This window comes from Balaenoptera borealis (genome assembly GCF_965194805.1).
Source record: "Balaenoptera borealis genome assembly, chromosome: X".
Lineage (NCBI taxonomy): Eukaryota > Metazoa > Chordata > Mammalia > Artiodactyla > Balaenopteridae > Balaenoptera > Balaenoptera borealis.
Genome location: NC_138881.1, coordinates 16,761,565 through 16,779,019, shown reverse-complemented (window position 1 = coordinate 16,779,019; position 17,455 = coordinate 16,761,565). Strand labels below are relative to the sequence as shown.

The 17,455-nt window shown below is 42.2% G+C and overlaps 1 protein-coding gene across 8 annotated transcripts in view; it reads left to right on the top strand.

Annotated features, from left to right (window-relative positions):
- SH3KBP1 (SH3 domain containing kinase binding protein 1) overlaps positions 1–17,455 on the top strand; it is a 337,377-nt gene that overhangs the window by 186,880 nt on the left and 133,042 nt on the right. For 4 of the 8 annotated variants that reach the window (XM_082375630.1, XM_082375634.1, XM_082375633.1 and 1 more), the window contains 3 exons: positions 343–402; positions 7,995–8,069; positions 11,800–12,005. In XM_082375630.1, coding sequence (XP_082231756.1) covers positions 343–402; positions 7,995–8,069; positions 11,800–12,005 — 341 coding nt within the window. The remainder of the gene's footprint in view (positions 1–342; positions 403–7,994; positions 8,070–11,799; positions 12,006–17,455) is intronic. The other 4 variants (XM_082375635.1, XM_082375637.1, XM_082375632.1 and 1 more) reach the window with 2 other exon arrangements.

Sequence of the window (17,455 nt, the reverse complement as noted above, 5' to 3'; positions counted from 1 at the left end):
CCATGGATGGCCCATGTTGCTGTGCCTCCGTATACTTCTAAAATGTCACTCACTGCGAGTTGATAATTAATTTTAAAATGAACCAAATGAGATTGTTAATATTTCTCAGCATCTCTCGAGGAACTTGGAGAAAATGGCACACACACACACACACACACACACACACACACCCACACACACCCCACACAAATCATTGATGGGGAGAAGGGCAATGTTCAGGACGTGTGTGTGCCAACTCCCTTGAAAGTCTGCCAAGCCAGCTGAGGGCCCAGCCCCACCTCGGGTGAGCATGCGTGTCCATCTGTGATGGTGAGAACGAACTCCAGGTCTTTCTCTCTCCAGGGCCTGAAGCTCTCCTCCCTCCAGCTTCTCTGCTGCCTTTTCCAGCTCACGGAACAAAAGGTCAGGACCGGGAAACTTTGTTCTCCCAGTCGCTAACCCAACTTCCTACGTGGGCGTCTGTGTATCTCTTGTGCCGTCTTGAGCCAAGGTCATGGGTGTGAATGTCGTAGAGGCTCGACTGTGTCTTAGCGGTTCGGCACTACCTGGGGCTGCAGACTTTCCTTTCTAACAAGAAGACAGCTCAGTCCTGTCAAAATAATTCTTAAACAGCTTTCTTTTCCATTTGGAAAAATCTGACTTGAGTGGTATTTTCAAGTTAGTTGTGTCCCTTTTATTTAACCAGTAGCATGATTGGGCAAATCCCCAATTTGGAGGTAAAGCCATTTCTGGAGTCGTGCTCAGGCCACCTCCTTCACTTGGTGTTTCAGTGGCACTGGCTGATTGGCTCAGTGGCTCTGGCTGATTGGCTCAGTGGCTTCCAAAGTCTGGGGCTCCCCATCCCTGAACCTCATTCCATCCTGGGGTCTATGATAGGAAAGACAGGAGGTGATTTTGGGGCAAAGGAAGCATCTTGAAGCTCCTGCTGCCTTCTCTGGTTTGGGGCAAGGAGATTCTCTGCTAACATGGGCCAACTGATGAGTATGGCCGGGAGGGCAGAAAGTGTCCTTGACCCCATGGTAGTGGGACTTCTATGGCTTCCAAATTGTACATTAGAATTCTAACTGCCATAGTGTCTCCTTTCGTATACTAGAATAGTATTGTACCTGGTAACTGGATCCTATAATAAGAATACTGTATCTTAAGGATATTGTGGATTAAATGGGCTTTCTTGGAGGGAGGACCAAATCGGGTCATTATACCATTATTTCTGTGGAAGTGTGTTATGAGTTCCAATAGCAATAATGTATATAAACCACCTCACCTATAGAAGACCCTCTATTAAGTGGTCACTTTCATTGTTAATCACGATGAATTCTTGGGACATAACCAGTTAGTAAGTTGAGGCTGCTTACACACCGATTAGTACTGTGCTCACTGAAGCATTGTCTCTGCATTTGGAAATTACTTTGGGATTCCTGTACTCATGCAGAAAAGGAGATCTGGAGAGGTATTGGACCACATCTTTGGGAGAACCTTGACCTCTTGATATCCTGCCATGTTAGGTATGCTTTCAGAGCTGGAGCTCAGAGAAGTCATGCCTTTTGTATTTTTGGAACTGTTGAAATAAACTGTCTCCTCTTACTCCAAGTCAATAATGTGGACATCTGACCCTGCTTGACCCCTTAGCTCAAAGCACACATTGCTGGAATTCCCGGGGCAGGAGGTTAGGAGGCGGAGTGGAATGGTCTTCCCAATCACTTAGCCTTCTGTCACATGCTCTCAAGGGACTGTTTCTCTCATGGAGACTGCTGTCCCCAACGCTCATTCAATTAAAACCTGCCATTTCAGAACTAGGAGAGCCTAATAATTCTGGCAGCCATGTTTAGTTACCACAGGAACTGTCCCTTGTCAAGGGGGTTTTTGAGGTCTCTGGAGAGGCATGTTCTCCTAACAAGGATGGATGCTTGTGAAATAAGTACATGGCTTTTGTAATCTTCCTGTATGTGCAATTAAGGAGAAGGGGGCCCATCTATTGATCTTTCTATCTGTCTGTCCATATCCATCCATCCTTCCTGCTTTCCTTCTTTTCTTCTATTCTTCATTCATTCAGCTTTTACTTGGCCCCTGTTGTTACTAAGATGCTGTACAAGGCACTGAAGATATACAGAGACAAATCAGATAGGGTCCCTGTCTTCAGTCAGCTCGCCCTGTGGAAAGGGTGTGCACAAATCAGCGAAAGTTCAGGAAAGTGCCACACGTGCTCTGCTAGCCGGGTATCTGAGGAAAAGTGGGATACACAGGCAGAGAGAGGCCGGTCCCATGGGGATGTAAGGACAGCGGTGGTCACAAAGGGCTTCATAGGAAAGCAGATGTGATTATAATGTCCCTAGGGCTTGCTAAATTGAAATAATCCCCTGAAAGAGAGAGAAATACCATCTCTCAGTGTTCTCACAGGCTGTTCAGTAACTGTTTACACTCTGATGGTAAAATATATGTAATTAGATCAGATCACATGCAGAAATTATGTATACTGGTAGGATTTGTCTACTTGGAACCTTTGGTTTTAGAGTGAATCTGCTCATTCCCTATCCCCAGAGAATGGTGTTAGTAGTTTCAGTGTACTTTACTTTACAAAAGAGACACATTTTTGTTTTGAAATAATTATAGGGTCACAGAAAGTTGCCAAAAAACAAAACAAAACCAAAAAAAAACACACTGTACAGGGCGGTCCCATGAATCCTTCATGCAGTTTCCCCCAGGGATAACATCTAGTATAACTACAGTAAATGCGTATTTACTTTTATCATAGAACTGAGAAAGACAAATGTAGTTAATGCACAAAAGATATCTATGTTTTTACTCTGGTATGAGCTGAACTGTAGTTAATAAAGGTCTTTGTTAGACCAGCCCACTTAATACCCTTCATAAATCACAGTTTTCACAGAGACTGCTTAATTAATACATGGCTCTGGGGCTTCCCTGGTGGCGCAGTGGTTGAGAATCCACCTGCCAATGCAGGGGACATGGGTTCGAGCCCTGGTCTGGGAAGATCCCACAGGCCACGGAGCAAGTAAGCCCGTGCGCCACAACTACTGAGCCTGCGCGCCACAACTACTGAGCCCGTGTGCCACAACTACTGAAGCCCACGTGCCTAGAGCCCGTGCTCCACAACAAGAGAAGCCACCGCAATGAGAAGCCCGCACACCACAACAAAGAGTAGCCCCTGCTAGCCGCAACTAGAGAATGCCCACGCGCAGCAACGAAGACCAGATGCAGCCAAAACTAAATTAATTAAATAAATAAGTTTATATAAAAAAAATACATGGCTCTGGGAGTAAGTCAAACTCCTAATGTTTGCACCATTTTGGTAATTTTTAGAGATCCTAGTGACATATAAAAATCCTCTCAATTTAAATGCTAGTAGACATTGGGGGAGGTTTTTTTTTTAAGACAGATAAAATCTGTATCCTGGTACATATGAAGAAAACTTTGTGTACAATGTATCCTTATACATCTCTTTGTTATACACACACACACACCTACCCCTGTATGTACACACACTTCTTTGATGTTTGTACTCTTCACATTGTTACTTTCAGAAGGTTTTTGAGGATAGTTATTCAGCTGAGTTTCGTTAACCAATGGATGAATGCAATTGAAGAAACATTGCATTTTATTTATAAGGAAGTGTGCCGCGACAGCTTGACACATTGTAGGTGTTCAGTAAATGCTTGCTGAATCCTTCTTACTCTGAGGAGGCATTTTTAGCTTTGAATGAAAGGTACAAATTGCTTGAACTTGCTTTTCTTTTACCCTGATGTATTTTTATATATGGTAGTTGGTTATGAAAATCTCTAAACTTTAGATCTTTGTTCAGGGTAATCTAATCTATCAAGGATAGAGTTACAGCAGTTGTGTTGGTTGATATGTTGATTTAAACATTTTATCTCAAACAAGAAAATTCATTGTCAGGTAGTGGCAGAAACTTTTTGCTGTATATTTAAATTTGAAAGCATCTTTACCTTTCATAGCATTTATGGAACTTTAAAGGTGCTTTTTCAAAAAGATTTTTGTCAACTTTTTATTATAGAAATTTTCTGACATACACGAATCGAGAGAATAGTATGATGAACCTCTGTGTACCTGTTACCCAGCTTCAGCAGTTAGCAGCCTGTGGCCAATTCATTGTAATTATACCACTACGCAGTCCCCCCCTGTATTATTTTGAAGCAAACCCCAGATATCATATAATTTCATCCATAAATATTTCAATATGTGTCAATAAAAGGGTGTCTTAAATACTGTTCTCACTCCAAATTGTAATAATAATAATAATAATAATTGCAGTTCCTCAAAGTAATTACCTATATGGTCAGTGTTCACTTTCCCCTAATAGTCTTCTATTTTTTAATACAATTTGTTAGTTTGAATCTGCACCCAAAGAAAGTACATACCTTGTGATTGGTTGATATGTCTCAACTCTCTTTGAATCTCTAGATTCTTCTTCCATGTCGCCTCTTTTCGTTGCTACTTTTTGCTGAAGAAACTGAGGTCCTTTGTCGATTAGTTTCCCACAGCCTGCCTTTTGCTGATTTCATCTCTGCTGTGTCATTTACTCTATATTCCTATAAATTGATAATTGCATGTAGGGCCTTGATTAAATTCAGGTTTGAGAGAGATTTTTTGGGGTGGGGGGACAGAACTGCTTCATAGGTGGTGATGGATAGTCTATCTGGAGGCTCATAATGTCTGGCTATCTTTCTTTTTGAATATTAGCAGCCACTGATGATTATCACCCAGATCTATGCACTCATTAGGGCTTGCAAAATGGTACCAAAACAGGGAATTTTTTTTTTTAAAAAGAGTGAAATGGGCTCCCATGTAACAGATCAATAGTGAAAAAAAAATGCTGAGTAAATTAGGTTTTTAAAAAACAAAACATCCAAGGGTTTGCAATAATTGTGCGGGCAGGATCTTATGTTAGGGATGGAAAGGAATTGAGAGCTCATCTAGCCTGGTGTCAGATGAGAACACTAAAGCCCAGTGAGATGAAGTCCTGGGTGTGGCCTCGCTTCTGAGTGATGAAGCCACCATTACATGCAGGCCTTCCTGCATATAATTTGCACACACTTTGGTATTGCTCCCATTATGGCTTGTAGTTTACCCTTTCACGGAGCATCTGACAAATTTCAAATCTGAGTACAGTTTAACTTATTTCTTCTTATGATCACAGATTATGATCAATTAATTACCTTTTCAGTTATAATTTTGCACATGCGAGTATTGACTAAATGATGTGAAATAGAACTAATTACAAATTATATTGATATTATTGCATTAAATTACAATCAGAAAATATCTTGATCTGTAAGATTTATTTGGATGTAGAGGCAAAGAAATCCAGATGTGACTACTGTCCGGTTTCAATTTCATACATACTTTGCTTCACATTTAAGATATAAATGTGACTTTCCTGTTTCTAACATCTTTTTGATATTATTTAATTTCTTAGATTATAAAATAATTCTTGTAAAACTAAGAAGTATTCCTGTTTTTTTTTTTAAGAAAAATATCATTTAGCTACAGAAACATTTTAAGCTATTTCCCATAGTTTTCAGAGGGAGAAAGTTTGCATTTTCTTTCTATAACCATTAATAACCATGATATTTAAGTTTGAATTGACTTTCTTATTTTCCTAATTCCTTATGTTTGAATTTTAGGTTCAGATACTTTAGTGACTTGTCAAGCGAAGGCAAAGATGGAGATGGCCTTTTAAAACTTAGGGCAAACCACTCCCATGATATAGAAATATTTTATTTCATTAGCTGTAAGAAATGGATTGCTTGTGCCCCTTGCCTATAAGAGCTAAAGCCAGGCTGGCACCCTCCCCCCACGCTTTGGTGTCTCTATACTTTTTAATATTAAATGTTATTTGTTTTGTGTATGAGGTTCTGTTGGCAGTGAAGAGCAATTAGCAAATTGATGAAATAGAGTTTCAGGCAAAATTAGATGCTAGCGTAAGCATATGATTTTGTGTTGAAATTTTAAAATGCTTCCCTTTTACAGTGTTTGCTGCCTTCAAGTACTAATATTTAATAGTGACAGTAGAATATTCCTCCCTCCCCCAAAATAAACAGCACTCATATTCATGGACTTTCCAATTGCCCATCTCTTGTTCTCTAGATGGAACGTGTGTGTCCTCACTCATCCCCATCCCAGGTTCCATTTCCAGTCCTCTTGCTGCCAGTGGACGGGGTGGGGGGTGGGTATTTTGCAGAAATGCTTGGCCATTCAGAGATAGCAGGGCCATGTCTACCTCAGTGATTCTCAGACTTGGTCCTGGGGAAGAAGAAAGGGAGGTTCTCTTGTACTTGGAGGAACTTTCTTGAAATACTGATTTCTTTTTCTTACTTTTTTCTGACACCAGAAGGACTGCTGCCATTCACTTCTGGGGGGCCTGGCTCACAAAACAGCTGTATTTCTTGGGAGTAATGTTACCTTAGTGATTGAAGTTAAGCAGAATAAAAATTCACCCAAATAAAAACTAGCCACTGTTACTTGTTCCACTTTGTCATCAAAGTCCTCCAGAGCTACAAGTCTAAGGAGAACATTTGAAACACTTGTTTCTTTGGATTATCCTTATGTAGCCAGTGATTTGAATATCTAAGTTTTTGCTTTAATTGGACAGAGCACATCTGTCAAAAAGGGCAGATTTCAAAGCAGTGGTGTACCACCATGTCTGTAGGACACAGAAATTGGCAATACCTGATTCCATTTAATTTGTTGATCTGATCATTTACAATCCATTTCATGTTATTAGGAGTGACATGGCCCAGAAGTTGACATGATGGTCCCTAATGGAATTTCCCATTTTCCTGAAGAATGTTTCTAAAAAGTGAGACAAGTTGCTCTCTCTCACTCAGTTACACTCTCTGTCTCTCTGTAAATGTAGCCTACCTTTTCATCCCTCAGACTTATTATGAGGGAGCTATGTAACTGGCCTCCAGTTCGATATTTAGCTCACAGCCATAATAGGACCAATTTCTTGGATAACTTAGAGTAATGCATATATTAATTGAGCTTGTCTTTATCAAACCATTTTACCTGCTGATGGTACTCTCTGTAGGGTGTGTGCGTGTGTGTGTGTGTGTGTGTGTGTGTGTGTGTGCACCCTCAAACTGGGGCAGAGTGTGTGTAGTCTATGTACTTACTCATGGTTCCAGAGAGATTTGGGCTTTAGCCATGTGTCCAGTCTTATGCTATTGATAACCTCTACTTGTAACAACAAAAAAGAAGATAATTTGCATTTGACACTGGGTGAGTCCTATGTCCTCATGCTTAAGTACAGTCTCATGACTGATATGGCAAAACCTCAATTAAGATGTTTCAGGAAATAGGGTTTTCTGATGTCTTTGGTGCTAAGCAGAAAACCCCTTACATTGACATGGAAGCCACGATTGGTTTCAAACGTCATTGGTAAAAGCCCCCCTCTAGAATACTTGTACATTTTCTTGCTTAAAGATACTAAGAATGAAAAATCTTTTAAAAGGGATTTTGTGCCTTGTTTAGACTCTTGGGGTCATGAATATCAGTTTGTATCATACTGGGCTCTAAGGGTAGAAGATAAAGAATAATGGACCAAAATCTATATTATGTTTGGGTCACACTCTCCAAGGAGAAGAATGAGTTAACTAAGGAATCCGATTGATTGGATTTCCTCTGGTTGAGGTTTTCCTACTCTTGAGGTATAATATTGAAGTGGCTTCCAGGTTTAAATTGGGCATAATCCACATGCCAGGCATTTGCAGAGGTGAGCCCTAATTCCGGCGCTCATTGCCATCATGCTTGCATGGGGACTTTGGGCTCATTCTGTAACATTCTTAAATTCTGCCTAATGGTTTCTAATTAATTTTGTGGATGAAGCTCTTGCAGTGGATTCATTGAAGACAAGTTCAGTTAAAGACTCTCCCTCTTCCTTCTTTTGCCATCATTTGCTCCCCCTCCCTCTCTCTTGTTTTTCTCTCCCCTTCTCTTCTCTCATTCACTGTCAGGAAAGACTACCTTTGAAGGGACAATTCTGTACCGAGCTGCACCGGGAAAGACGGAGGGCCACAGACGCTATTACAGTGAGTGACCTTAACAGGAGGAGGCAATTGTAAAGATAAGATCTGGGTTCTTGTGTTTTTTGATGCAGCTGCACTTTCCTGAGCTGCTCATGCTTCTGCCAAGTGTCTGTGTGAATTTCTGATCCAAGGACATGGACTTATTTGCCTGAGATAAGTGCCGTCTCCTTGGTGTGTGCTGCAGGAGCATTCCCATCACCAGCCCCTGGCGCTGTCTTGTTTGCTTTGTGCCTCTGTCATGTGTGTGACATGCGTGCATGAACCATGCGTGCAGAGAAGGGATCAGTAACATTGGTCATGGCATATGTGTTTGTACCAGTATCTCTGGGCCTCTGGGGTGGTGTAAGATGGCTTCCTGTGGAGATGTCAACCTCTCGTGGTTATTGCTTTTACTGAGTGGGTCATTGGAAACCAATAAGTCATTTCCTCATTGCGGGGTTCAAAGAAGTAAGATTTTGGTAAGAAAAGTCCGTGCCAGAAATGGTATTTTGCTTTGCTCATTCAGCCAATCGCCACACGGCAGACTTCTTTTGGCAGGACCAGTGTGTAGCCTTTTGTGCTGTGAAAGAAAGCTGCCAAAAGTTGAGGGGAAGGAGATGAATGAGGTTAATGAATGAATCTCGTGAAGTTCTTAGAACAGTCCTGCCACACAGTAAGCACTACACGTGTGAGTGTAAACTTGAAAATAAACAAAAATGGCTCACGGGCTGGAATATTAAGGAAATTATTGGCAATGACTTCTGTGTAATTTGACCAGTTATATGAGTGGCCAAAGCAAACTTGAGGAAGCTTTGTTCTTTTTTCACTGCGAAGGAAAAGCATCCACCTTAGTGTGCATGTACACATATGCGTACATAGAGACGTATACACAGTGATGAAAGAGAAGGTTCACGCGTGAACACCGGAGCCACACTTCTCAAACCGTCTGCAGTGAAGTGTATTTTTATTTCCATTCCCCTGCGGACAGACACCGGGTACTGCTGGCTTGCCTTCACTGCGCATGCGCTGCACCACCCGCCCCTCCCAGCAGGAGCAGGCAGACCGACGTTGGTCTGTGCCCTGTTCACCCAGACGCGTCTGTTGGCCGCACTTCTGGAAGTAGCACCAGCGCACACTGCTATAAGCATTTCCAAACACGGACACTTTCTGTGCTTGTCTCTCTGTGTACCAGGAACGAGCCCTTCATGATCTTGGCTCCAGTCCACAGACCTCACTTTGGGTTGCACTGCCCTCGAGTGTCACCTGGCATTACGAGCATGACACAGGGATAGTTTACATAATAGTGTGTGTTATGAGCACCAGTGGCTAAAAGATACAGCACCAAAAATGAAAAGCCACCTTTCTTTTCCTCCGAAGGGAAGGAACTAGATTTTGAGTTATTTCGTCAACCCAGATATTCAGACATTTAATTTCATAGTACTTAAAAGTGATAGAAACAAGCTACCAGAATATCCAGAAGAAAAATCTGCCATGTGTTTCCTTCCCAGCCCATGCTTGTGTGGTTGAATGACCGTGCAACCTTTCCCTGTGTAACATAAAGAGTATTTCTCACAGTGATTAATATGATATTATTAAGATGAGCCCGGAAGGTGGCAAATCCCTAAAACCAGAAGCTCAGTGAAATCAGGTTGGCAGTGGTTGAAAATATTGTGTTTCTAGCTAATGAGGTATGATAAAAGAATCCTTCAAATTCTTCTCTTTGAAGAACTAAAACAGACTTGCCCGAATCCATTTGCCCTGCTGCCTTCTGCTGGTGGCGCTGGTGGTGGCGGCGGCAGGGAAGGGGAGCAGGGATGTCTTCTGTTCACTAACCATTTCTTTATTCCGCTCTCAAATGCTTCTTTCCAAACCAGAAAAGAATATACAAGCCATTTATCACACAGAAAGAATCCATACGGCAAAATGAGAACATGTTAAAGGGGAAATGACACAATATTTAGACTCCAAAATTATATCTCCAGCAGGGGTATTTCCAAAAACAATGAACAGATAAACACACGAATGGATAGCTAATCCAGGGAGGTTCTCCATGTTTGCACACTCGCATCCAGCCCTGTAAATTGGAGCCGACCCCCTTGCTGTGGGCTGTTCCTCATTGTTCTGCCCTCTGTTCTTGCTCATAAATGCTGTTCTTTAGTTAATTAAAATGTACACCAGGGATCTTCCTCCCCGCCCCCTCCTTCTTGGCTTACAAATACCATTTTATTGAAAACAGCAGCAACAAGAAACACAGCCATTGTTTAAAGGATTTGATTTTGAAACTTGTTAGCAATTTATAATGACCTTTCTATATTTTTCTGTTTTCATTTAACAGTTTCTTCCTGCACTGAGACTTCTTTATTTGAATGACTTCAACATTTTGTGACACTTTATGTGAGCAATTATTTGGTGTATCATTCTTATGTACTAAGAGGCCACCTTACGTGTAGGAAGATAATGCACAGTGTGGCTAATAGAGAACAAAATTTGATGGTATACTTTCATCCCAAGGGCATCATTGTCATCAGGAGACATATAGTAAATGTTCAGGAGCTATTCTACACATCTAGAGGCTTTTAGAGACAGGCTTAATGGAACTTTCCATAAGATATCCTTTTAATCCTGCCCTTTGATGGCATGACTAATGTACTGACCATCAAAGTAAGAACGTACACCCAGAAATTAACTAGAAACAAATAGGCTCTTCCTTTTAGGAAAATGACTGTGGGCAGAGCCTGGGGAAAAAAAGAATCTGGGGAGGTAAGTGTCCATGTTGTCTTGCTGATATCTATTTGATGACTTCCAACACATGCCACCGGAGGTCAAAGGAAAGGTGTCACGTCCCCAGTGTTCTTCTTTGGAAAGGAGTTCAGCTCTGGGGAGACGTTGGTGTCAGAGGAGGGAGGAAGAACTGTAGGCTTGGGGGATTCTGGCCTCCCGGAGGGCAGCTTCCTTTCCCTCTTTAACAAATACAATCATCTTGCCAGTGAAAGGGTTTCAATGTCAAGTTTGGTTTAATGCTTTCCTCGAGAAACATGTCTGCGTGCATTTATTCCTTGTGAAGCCATCCAAAGAGATTTAATTCTTTGGCAGTCATAATTTTGTGTGGTTTCTTTAATTGCTAATTTGTTTAAATGGCTTTTAACTTTACAGTTTCCCTTTAGGAAATGTTACTTTCATTGCTAATTGCTAACTGACATGAGTCATAGAAATGGGAGGTACAGTATGTGGTACTGACTAGGTGGGGAGGCGAGGAGGGGGCGGGAAGAGTTGTTATTGCACAGACTGCAGCAAAACAAATTTGGCTGAGAACCAGGCTCTGGCTGAAAAGAGGTGAAATGTCACATTTACGAAGAGATCTGCTTTGAAATTAGATTTTCTGAAAAGTTTTGATTCACTTCTTAATATTAAAAGCTGGGCACAGAGGGTGGGAGGGAGACGCAAGAGGGAGGAGATATGGGGATATATGTATATGTATAGCTGATTCACTTTGTTATACAGCAGAAACTAACACACCATTGTAAAGCAATTATACTCCAATAAAGATGTTTAAAAAAAAAGCTGGGGGTGGGGAGATGGAACAAAACTCAGAGCCGCCCCCATGCAACATATTCACGTGCTAAATGAAAAACCGCAGTGCAAGTTATCCCATACCCAGTGACACTTTTAGCAGTGGTTCCTGGCTGGCTATGAAGTGCTTCACGGCTATGGCTGATTTCTGAGCTCTTTCTTTCCCCATCCCCGCTCTTGACAGGTTTAAGGGAAACCACAGGCTCCGAGAGTGATGGGGGTGACTCGAGCAGTACCAAATCCGAGGGTGCCAACGGGACAGTCGCAACGGCCGCAATCCAGCCGAAGAAAGTTAAGGGAGTGGGCTTTGGAGATATTTTCAAAGACAAGCCAATAAAGCTAAGACCAAGGTCGATTGAAGTAGAAAATGACTTTCTGCCTGTGGAAAAGGTATGTTCGACAGTTTCTGTTTTATTTCAACGTAATGTGGTGTATCCAAAAAGTACCTTGTAGGGCTTGGCGTCTACGACTTCCTATGCCTCTTCTGAGGTTTCATTGTCCTCGTGTGCAGCTCTCCTTCTATATAGGAACAGCTTTCCTCGAAAGGCTCATGCTCTAGTTTGCTGTTGTTTTTCTTACTGATCTCCTCTCTATGGAATGTTTCTCAGGATGACTTTTCAAATAGACCGGCCCTTCTGTATTTCCTCCTCAGAAAAGCCACTCATGCCTGGACCCAGCTAAACACATAACCTTGGTACTTTTCAATCTCTCTTCTCTCCTGGTATGTTTCTCTTGTGATTTGTGCTTGGGCGTGTTGACTGGTTCTGCAGTAGAGAGAGGGGTTGTGCATTTTTTTTCTCAAGGTATTTGGTGGAAATGGTTTCAGACTACTGAAAGGAAGTCTCCTGCGTGTGTGAGTGACGGAGATGGCCCTCGCTGTGAATCCCTGGGTTGTTACCATCAGGAAGCTGGCTGTTTTCTCCTGCCCCTGGTTCTGGGTTGGCGAGAAGCAGACAGCGTGTTGCTGCTGAGTACGCGGTTGCCACAGCAACACACCCAGAGCCATTGTGCTTGTGGCTGTCAGTGACGTCTACTGTGGTACACTTTTAAGCATCATAGCCTTGCTTAGGATTTGATAAATACTGTGGAATTTTCCAGATTGTAATAAGCTACACTCGTGCTGTGCTTAAAGAATGTTTGTTAATTTGATTTAGTGCTGAAATTTTTGCTTTGACGTTTGTGCCAGCAGGCTTCAGGGATGGGGCGTGGGCAACATCTCTACTGCAGGTTTATCGACGGCTTTTAAATGTTTTTCATTTCTCTGTCAGATGAATTTTTAAAAGTTGCATCATCTTCTGCAGCTGTAGAACTTCCACCCACCTCCCTCCCGCCATCCACCAGCAACCTTGCCCAGTGTCATCATACATTAGAAACAGAATCGGGAAAGGAAACTTTTTGGACACTTAATACCCTTAGAGATGAATAAGGCAGAAAGGGCAGATACTTAAAAAGGAAGGACTGTTTCATTTAAACTCTTGTTTTGTGGAAACTTCTCTAGTCGATTTGCTATTTCTCAAGATCTGAAAACTATCTAGTTAGTGTCCCAGCTTGTGAGTTCATTTCTGCTTCACATGGTCACTTTCAGATTCCCATAAATATTTACAAAAGAGCAAGTTCCCATCTTGGAAAGGAACGATGAATACAGTTTTTCTTCATTTTGTTCAAGTGGTTGAAATGAACATGACCATTGACTCAGTCAGCAAACAGTTAATTCCTTTTGTTTGTTTTATGATTCTCAGTCTTATTCTTCTCTGTGTAAAAGGACATTGTGTGTGCATAACTTTCATTATTGATATTAATATTTGTCTTAACCGCTAATAATAAATTGGGTTGTTACTAATAGCAGTATCAGTGACAAATATAATACTCCCAAGTTTGTACCTCAGCACACTTCTCTGAGCTCCACAGCCACGTGTCCAACTGCCGTCTTGAACATCTCCACTCAGAGGTCCTAAATTCTTAGCAGCTTGTCCAGACCTGAACTCATCCTCGTCCCCTTCAGACCACTCTGCCCACAGCCTTCCCCATCTCAGGTGAAGGCAGTGCCACTCCCCCTCCCATCACTCAGAAGAAAAGTCCTGGGGTTGTCCCTGACGCCCCTCTTTCTCTCACATCCCATGGCTGATCCATCAGGCGACCCCATCCGCGCAGCCTCCTAAGTGTGCCCGGCACCTGCCGTGGCTCATCACCTCTGCTCTCCCCCTGCTCTCGCCATCGCTGCGGTGGCCTCCTAAGTGGTCTTCTTGCTTCTTCCCTTCCTCCTACGGTCTAGCGTCAATATCAAAGCCAGGAGGGTGAGCCTTTGAAACCCGAAGTCAGGTCGTGCCACTCCTCCGCTCGCACACCTGTAGAGGCTCCCCTGTGAACCAAAGTGAAAATCCTCCCTGAGGCCCAGGAGCTGGGATGACCTGACTCCCATTGCCGCTTGGACCTCCTCCCTCACTGCTCTCTCCCTGCTTGCTCCATCCTGGCCCCCTCGCTCCTCCTCAAGCATGCCACGCACGCTCCCACTTGGGGGCCTTTGCCATGGTGGTGTCCTCTGCCTGGACACTCTGTTTCCACCTGCCCGCCGTGGCTGCCTGCCTCTCCTCCCTGACACCTGCTCATTCTGAAACCTGCCCCCTTGGCCCATCCTGCTTACTTGCACTGCGTTTTTTGTTTTCCCTAGCATGTGCCCCCTTCTAACATGTTTATTTTTTATTATGTTTATTCTTTGTTTTGTTCACTGATGTATGCTATGTGCTTAGAACAGTGTGTGGCATATAGTAGGTGCTCAGTAAGTGTTAGTTAAAGGAATAATATTCAAACTATATTAATATAGCACTTTAAAGATTACAGACATCTATAAAATGAGGGAACCGGGTGGGATAACAGTTATATAGTTGGAAATATAGTAGTTGTATGGTTCACTGCACCTCTGTGAAACAGAAGATTTATTGCATTGATCTTAGAGACAAGAAATGTTAACTTCATCAGAGTAATATATATATGTACGGCGTGTGTATGCATCTTGATTCATGATTTGTTTGCAGAATGAAACCATGTGCTGGCAGCTCCCTTAACCTGCTTCTCATTGTGAAGCCTCTGGGGAAAACTTAAACTTCCCAGCCTGCTTTACTGGCTGCGGACAATTTTTATAGCATCTAAGAGGATTCAAAACTCTCTCCCCACCCTGTTGTTGGCGCCATGGATAGTTACATAGATTTATGGATCCATTATGTTATTGCACAACCTGGCATGGGAGCTGATGAGTGTGATAATGTGTTACTTGTGTACGACCTGGTTCTCATCGCTTCTGAGATGGTTTTGTGTCTAAGATTTATGTTTAAGGAAGGAAGTTTCCTATGAGAGTTGAGCTCGCTGTTTCGATTTTGCAGAAGCACAAACTGGATCTCATGTGGCAGCATCTGTGTTAGGTGAAGCCCAAGCAGGTCTTCCACTCAGGCTGGGGCAGTTGACCTGTTGACATGACTGGTTTGATAACTCGCATGAGGGAAAAAAGGTCTATGATAATTATTAACAGCTGCAAGCATCCTAGTATACTTTCCGTTCAAGTTTGCGAAGTTTTGAGATCCACTTTTCTGAGTCAGTTGAAAATGTTGTGCTTATTTTACCTGTGCTTTAATCCATATCACCCTACCCAGAGTGGTTGAATGCTGATGATTATATACCAGGAGAGATACTGGTGTATCTGCAACAGTCCCCCGACCAACAAGGAAATAATTCGTATTCTTGCTTCTCTTACTGAGCTATAAGGAAGGACCCCATTTATGAGTCTTTTTAATACTACCAACCTGATATGCCTGTGAATGATGTGTTTAATGTACCATTTAACTGAAATATTTATAGGTGAAATGATTTAATGTCTGGGATTTTGCTTCCAGTAATTTGGAAGATGGAAGAGTGGGTGGGGCACAGAGGAAACCAGATTGGTCATGAGTTGATAATTGTTGAAACTAGGTGGTGCATACATGGGGATTCCGTACACTGTACTCTATTTTTGTATATGTTGGAAATTTCCCTTGATAAAGGTTAAAGAAAAAAGAAAAGAACCTTGGGGAAAAATGTACCATTTAAACTAAGCCCAGAGGTATGTATGTGTTATATCAAAACAGTGGAAAATACGTTGTGGCTAAAGATGAACCAAGTTAAATATCATAAGATTAGAAGGGCATGGTACCATTGTCCTAGCTGATTGACCTTGACAAAGTCACTTAGCCTCAATTGAACCATCTGTAAAATGGGAATACTCTTTATGCCTATCCTACCTCATAGGACTTTTAAAAAATGCTATATAGCTGAAAATACTTGGAAATTGTAAATGTAACTCATTTCAGCTAGTATTTGTTCAGTACTCACTATATGCTCCGCACTGAGGATACAGTGGTAAACAAGACCAGGTCACTGCCCCTCAGGGAGCTGCAGAAAAGTAAACAAGCAATAATAATACAGTGTGGGGAATGCCGTGACCAGGCTGAGAACACAGTACTGTGCCGTAGGAGCCCTTGGGCATGGCAGGAAGTAGCGAGTTGTTAGGGAGGCTGGAGAGTGTATATTCATGTGTGTGTACCTACTTCCTACAGGAAGTGGTGTTTAGACCTGTAGGAAGTGATGTTTTTAGACCTACAGGAAGTGATGTTTAGGCTGAGAACCATGGGTCCAGTACACATTCATCAAGCAAAGGAGCATAGAGTTGTCAAGGTGGGAAGAGCAACATGTATAAATGCTTCGAAGGGAAAAGGAAGTAGCACAGAGCATGTGTCGAGGCTCCAGCAGGAAGTGGGGAAAGATGAGAATGGAGAAGAAAGCAGGGCCCACATCAGGAAGAACCTGGTGAGACTTGTTAAGGAGTTTGGACTTGACTTTGAGGGCAATGGGGAGCCATCAATGGGGAGCAATTCTCAGCAAGAGAGTGACATGATCACATAGGTGGTTTAGGGAAAGTATTCCAAGCTTCAGTGGGAGGAGTGGATTACAGAATACAGGATAACTAGAATTCAGGGGAGAGGTTAACAGAAACTTGTATTGGCTCTACCAGTAAATCCCCCTCCTCAATGTAGATTCTAAACCAGTTAATGAGTCAGTAGATGGAGAATCAAAATATTATTTTTGTTCACTTTTTCAGTATGGATATCCAGTTGACTCAGCACTGTTTATCAAAAGGATCATCCTTTCTGCAGATCACCTGTTTATCAGAAAGGTCACCTTTGTCATAATTTAAGTGGCTGTGTATGTGCGGGTCCATTTCCAGACTCTCTGTTCTGTTGGTTTGTTTGTCCTTGTGGTCATTCTGTACTACCTTAATTACTGTAGCTTTGTAGTCGGTCTTGACATCTGGTAGTGTAAGTCCACAATCTTTATTCCTCTTCTTCAAGATTTCCTGCGTTGTTGTATTTTCATATAAATTTTAGAATCAGCTTGTCAATCTCCACCTCCCTCCGCAAAGAAACCTCCTGGATTTCGAATGGGAGTACGTTAACTATAGATACTTTTGGGGGAGAATTGACACCTTTCCGATCTATGAGCATGGTATATCTATTTATGTAAGTCTTATTTTACTTTGTAAAAATTTCTCAAGTTACATATTTATGATTTGTACATCTTTCTCTACCTATGTTATATTACAGTGTTGTTATTGATGAAGGCAAAGTTGGAGGATATAGATTAGTGTGAGAGCCAAATGGGCCTAGCAGTTGATCTCCAGAATTAGACAGACTCACCCACCCAGTCTCAGCAATGCTGGACTCGGGCAGACCCATGTGAGGTAGAAGGGCCAGCTCCTTGAGGAACAGCAGAGAAGGCCAACTTCCAAGAGGAGGAAAGAGAAGAGCTGAGCTAAG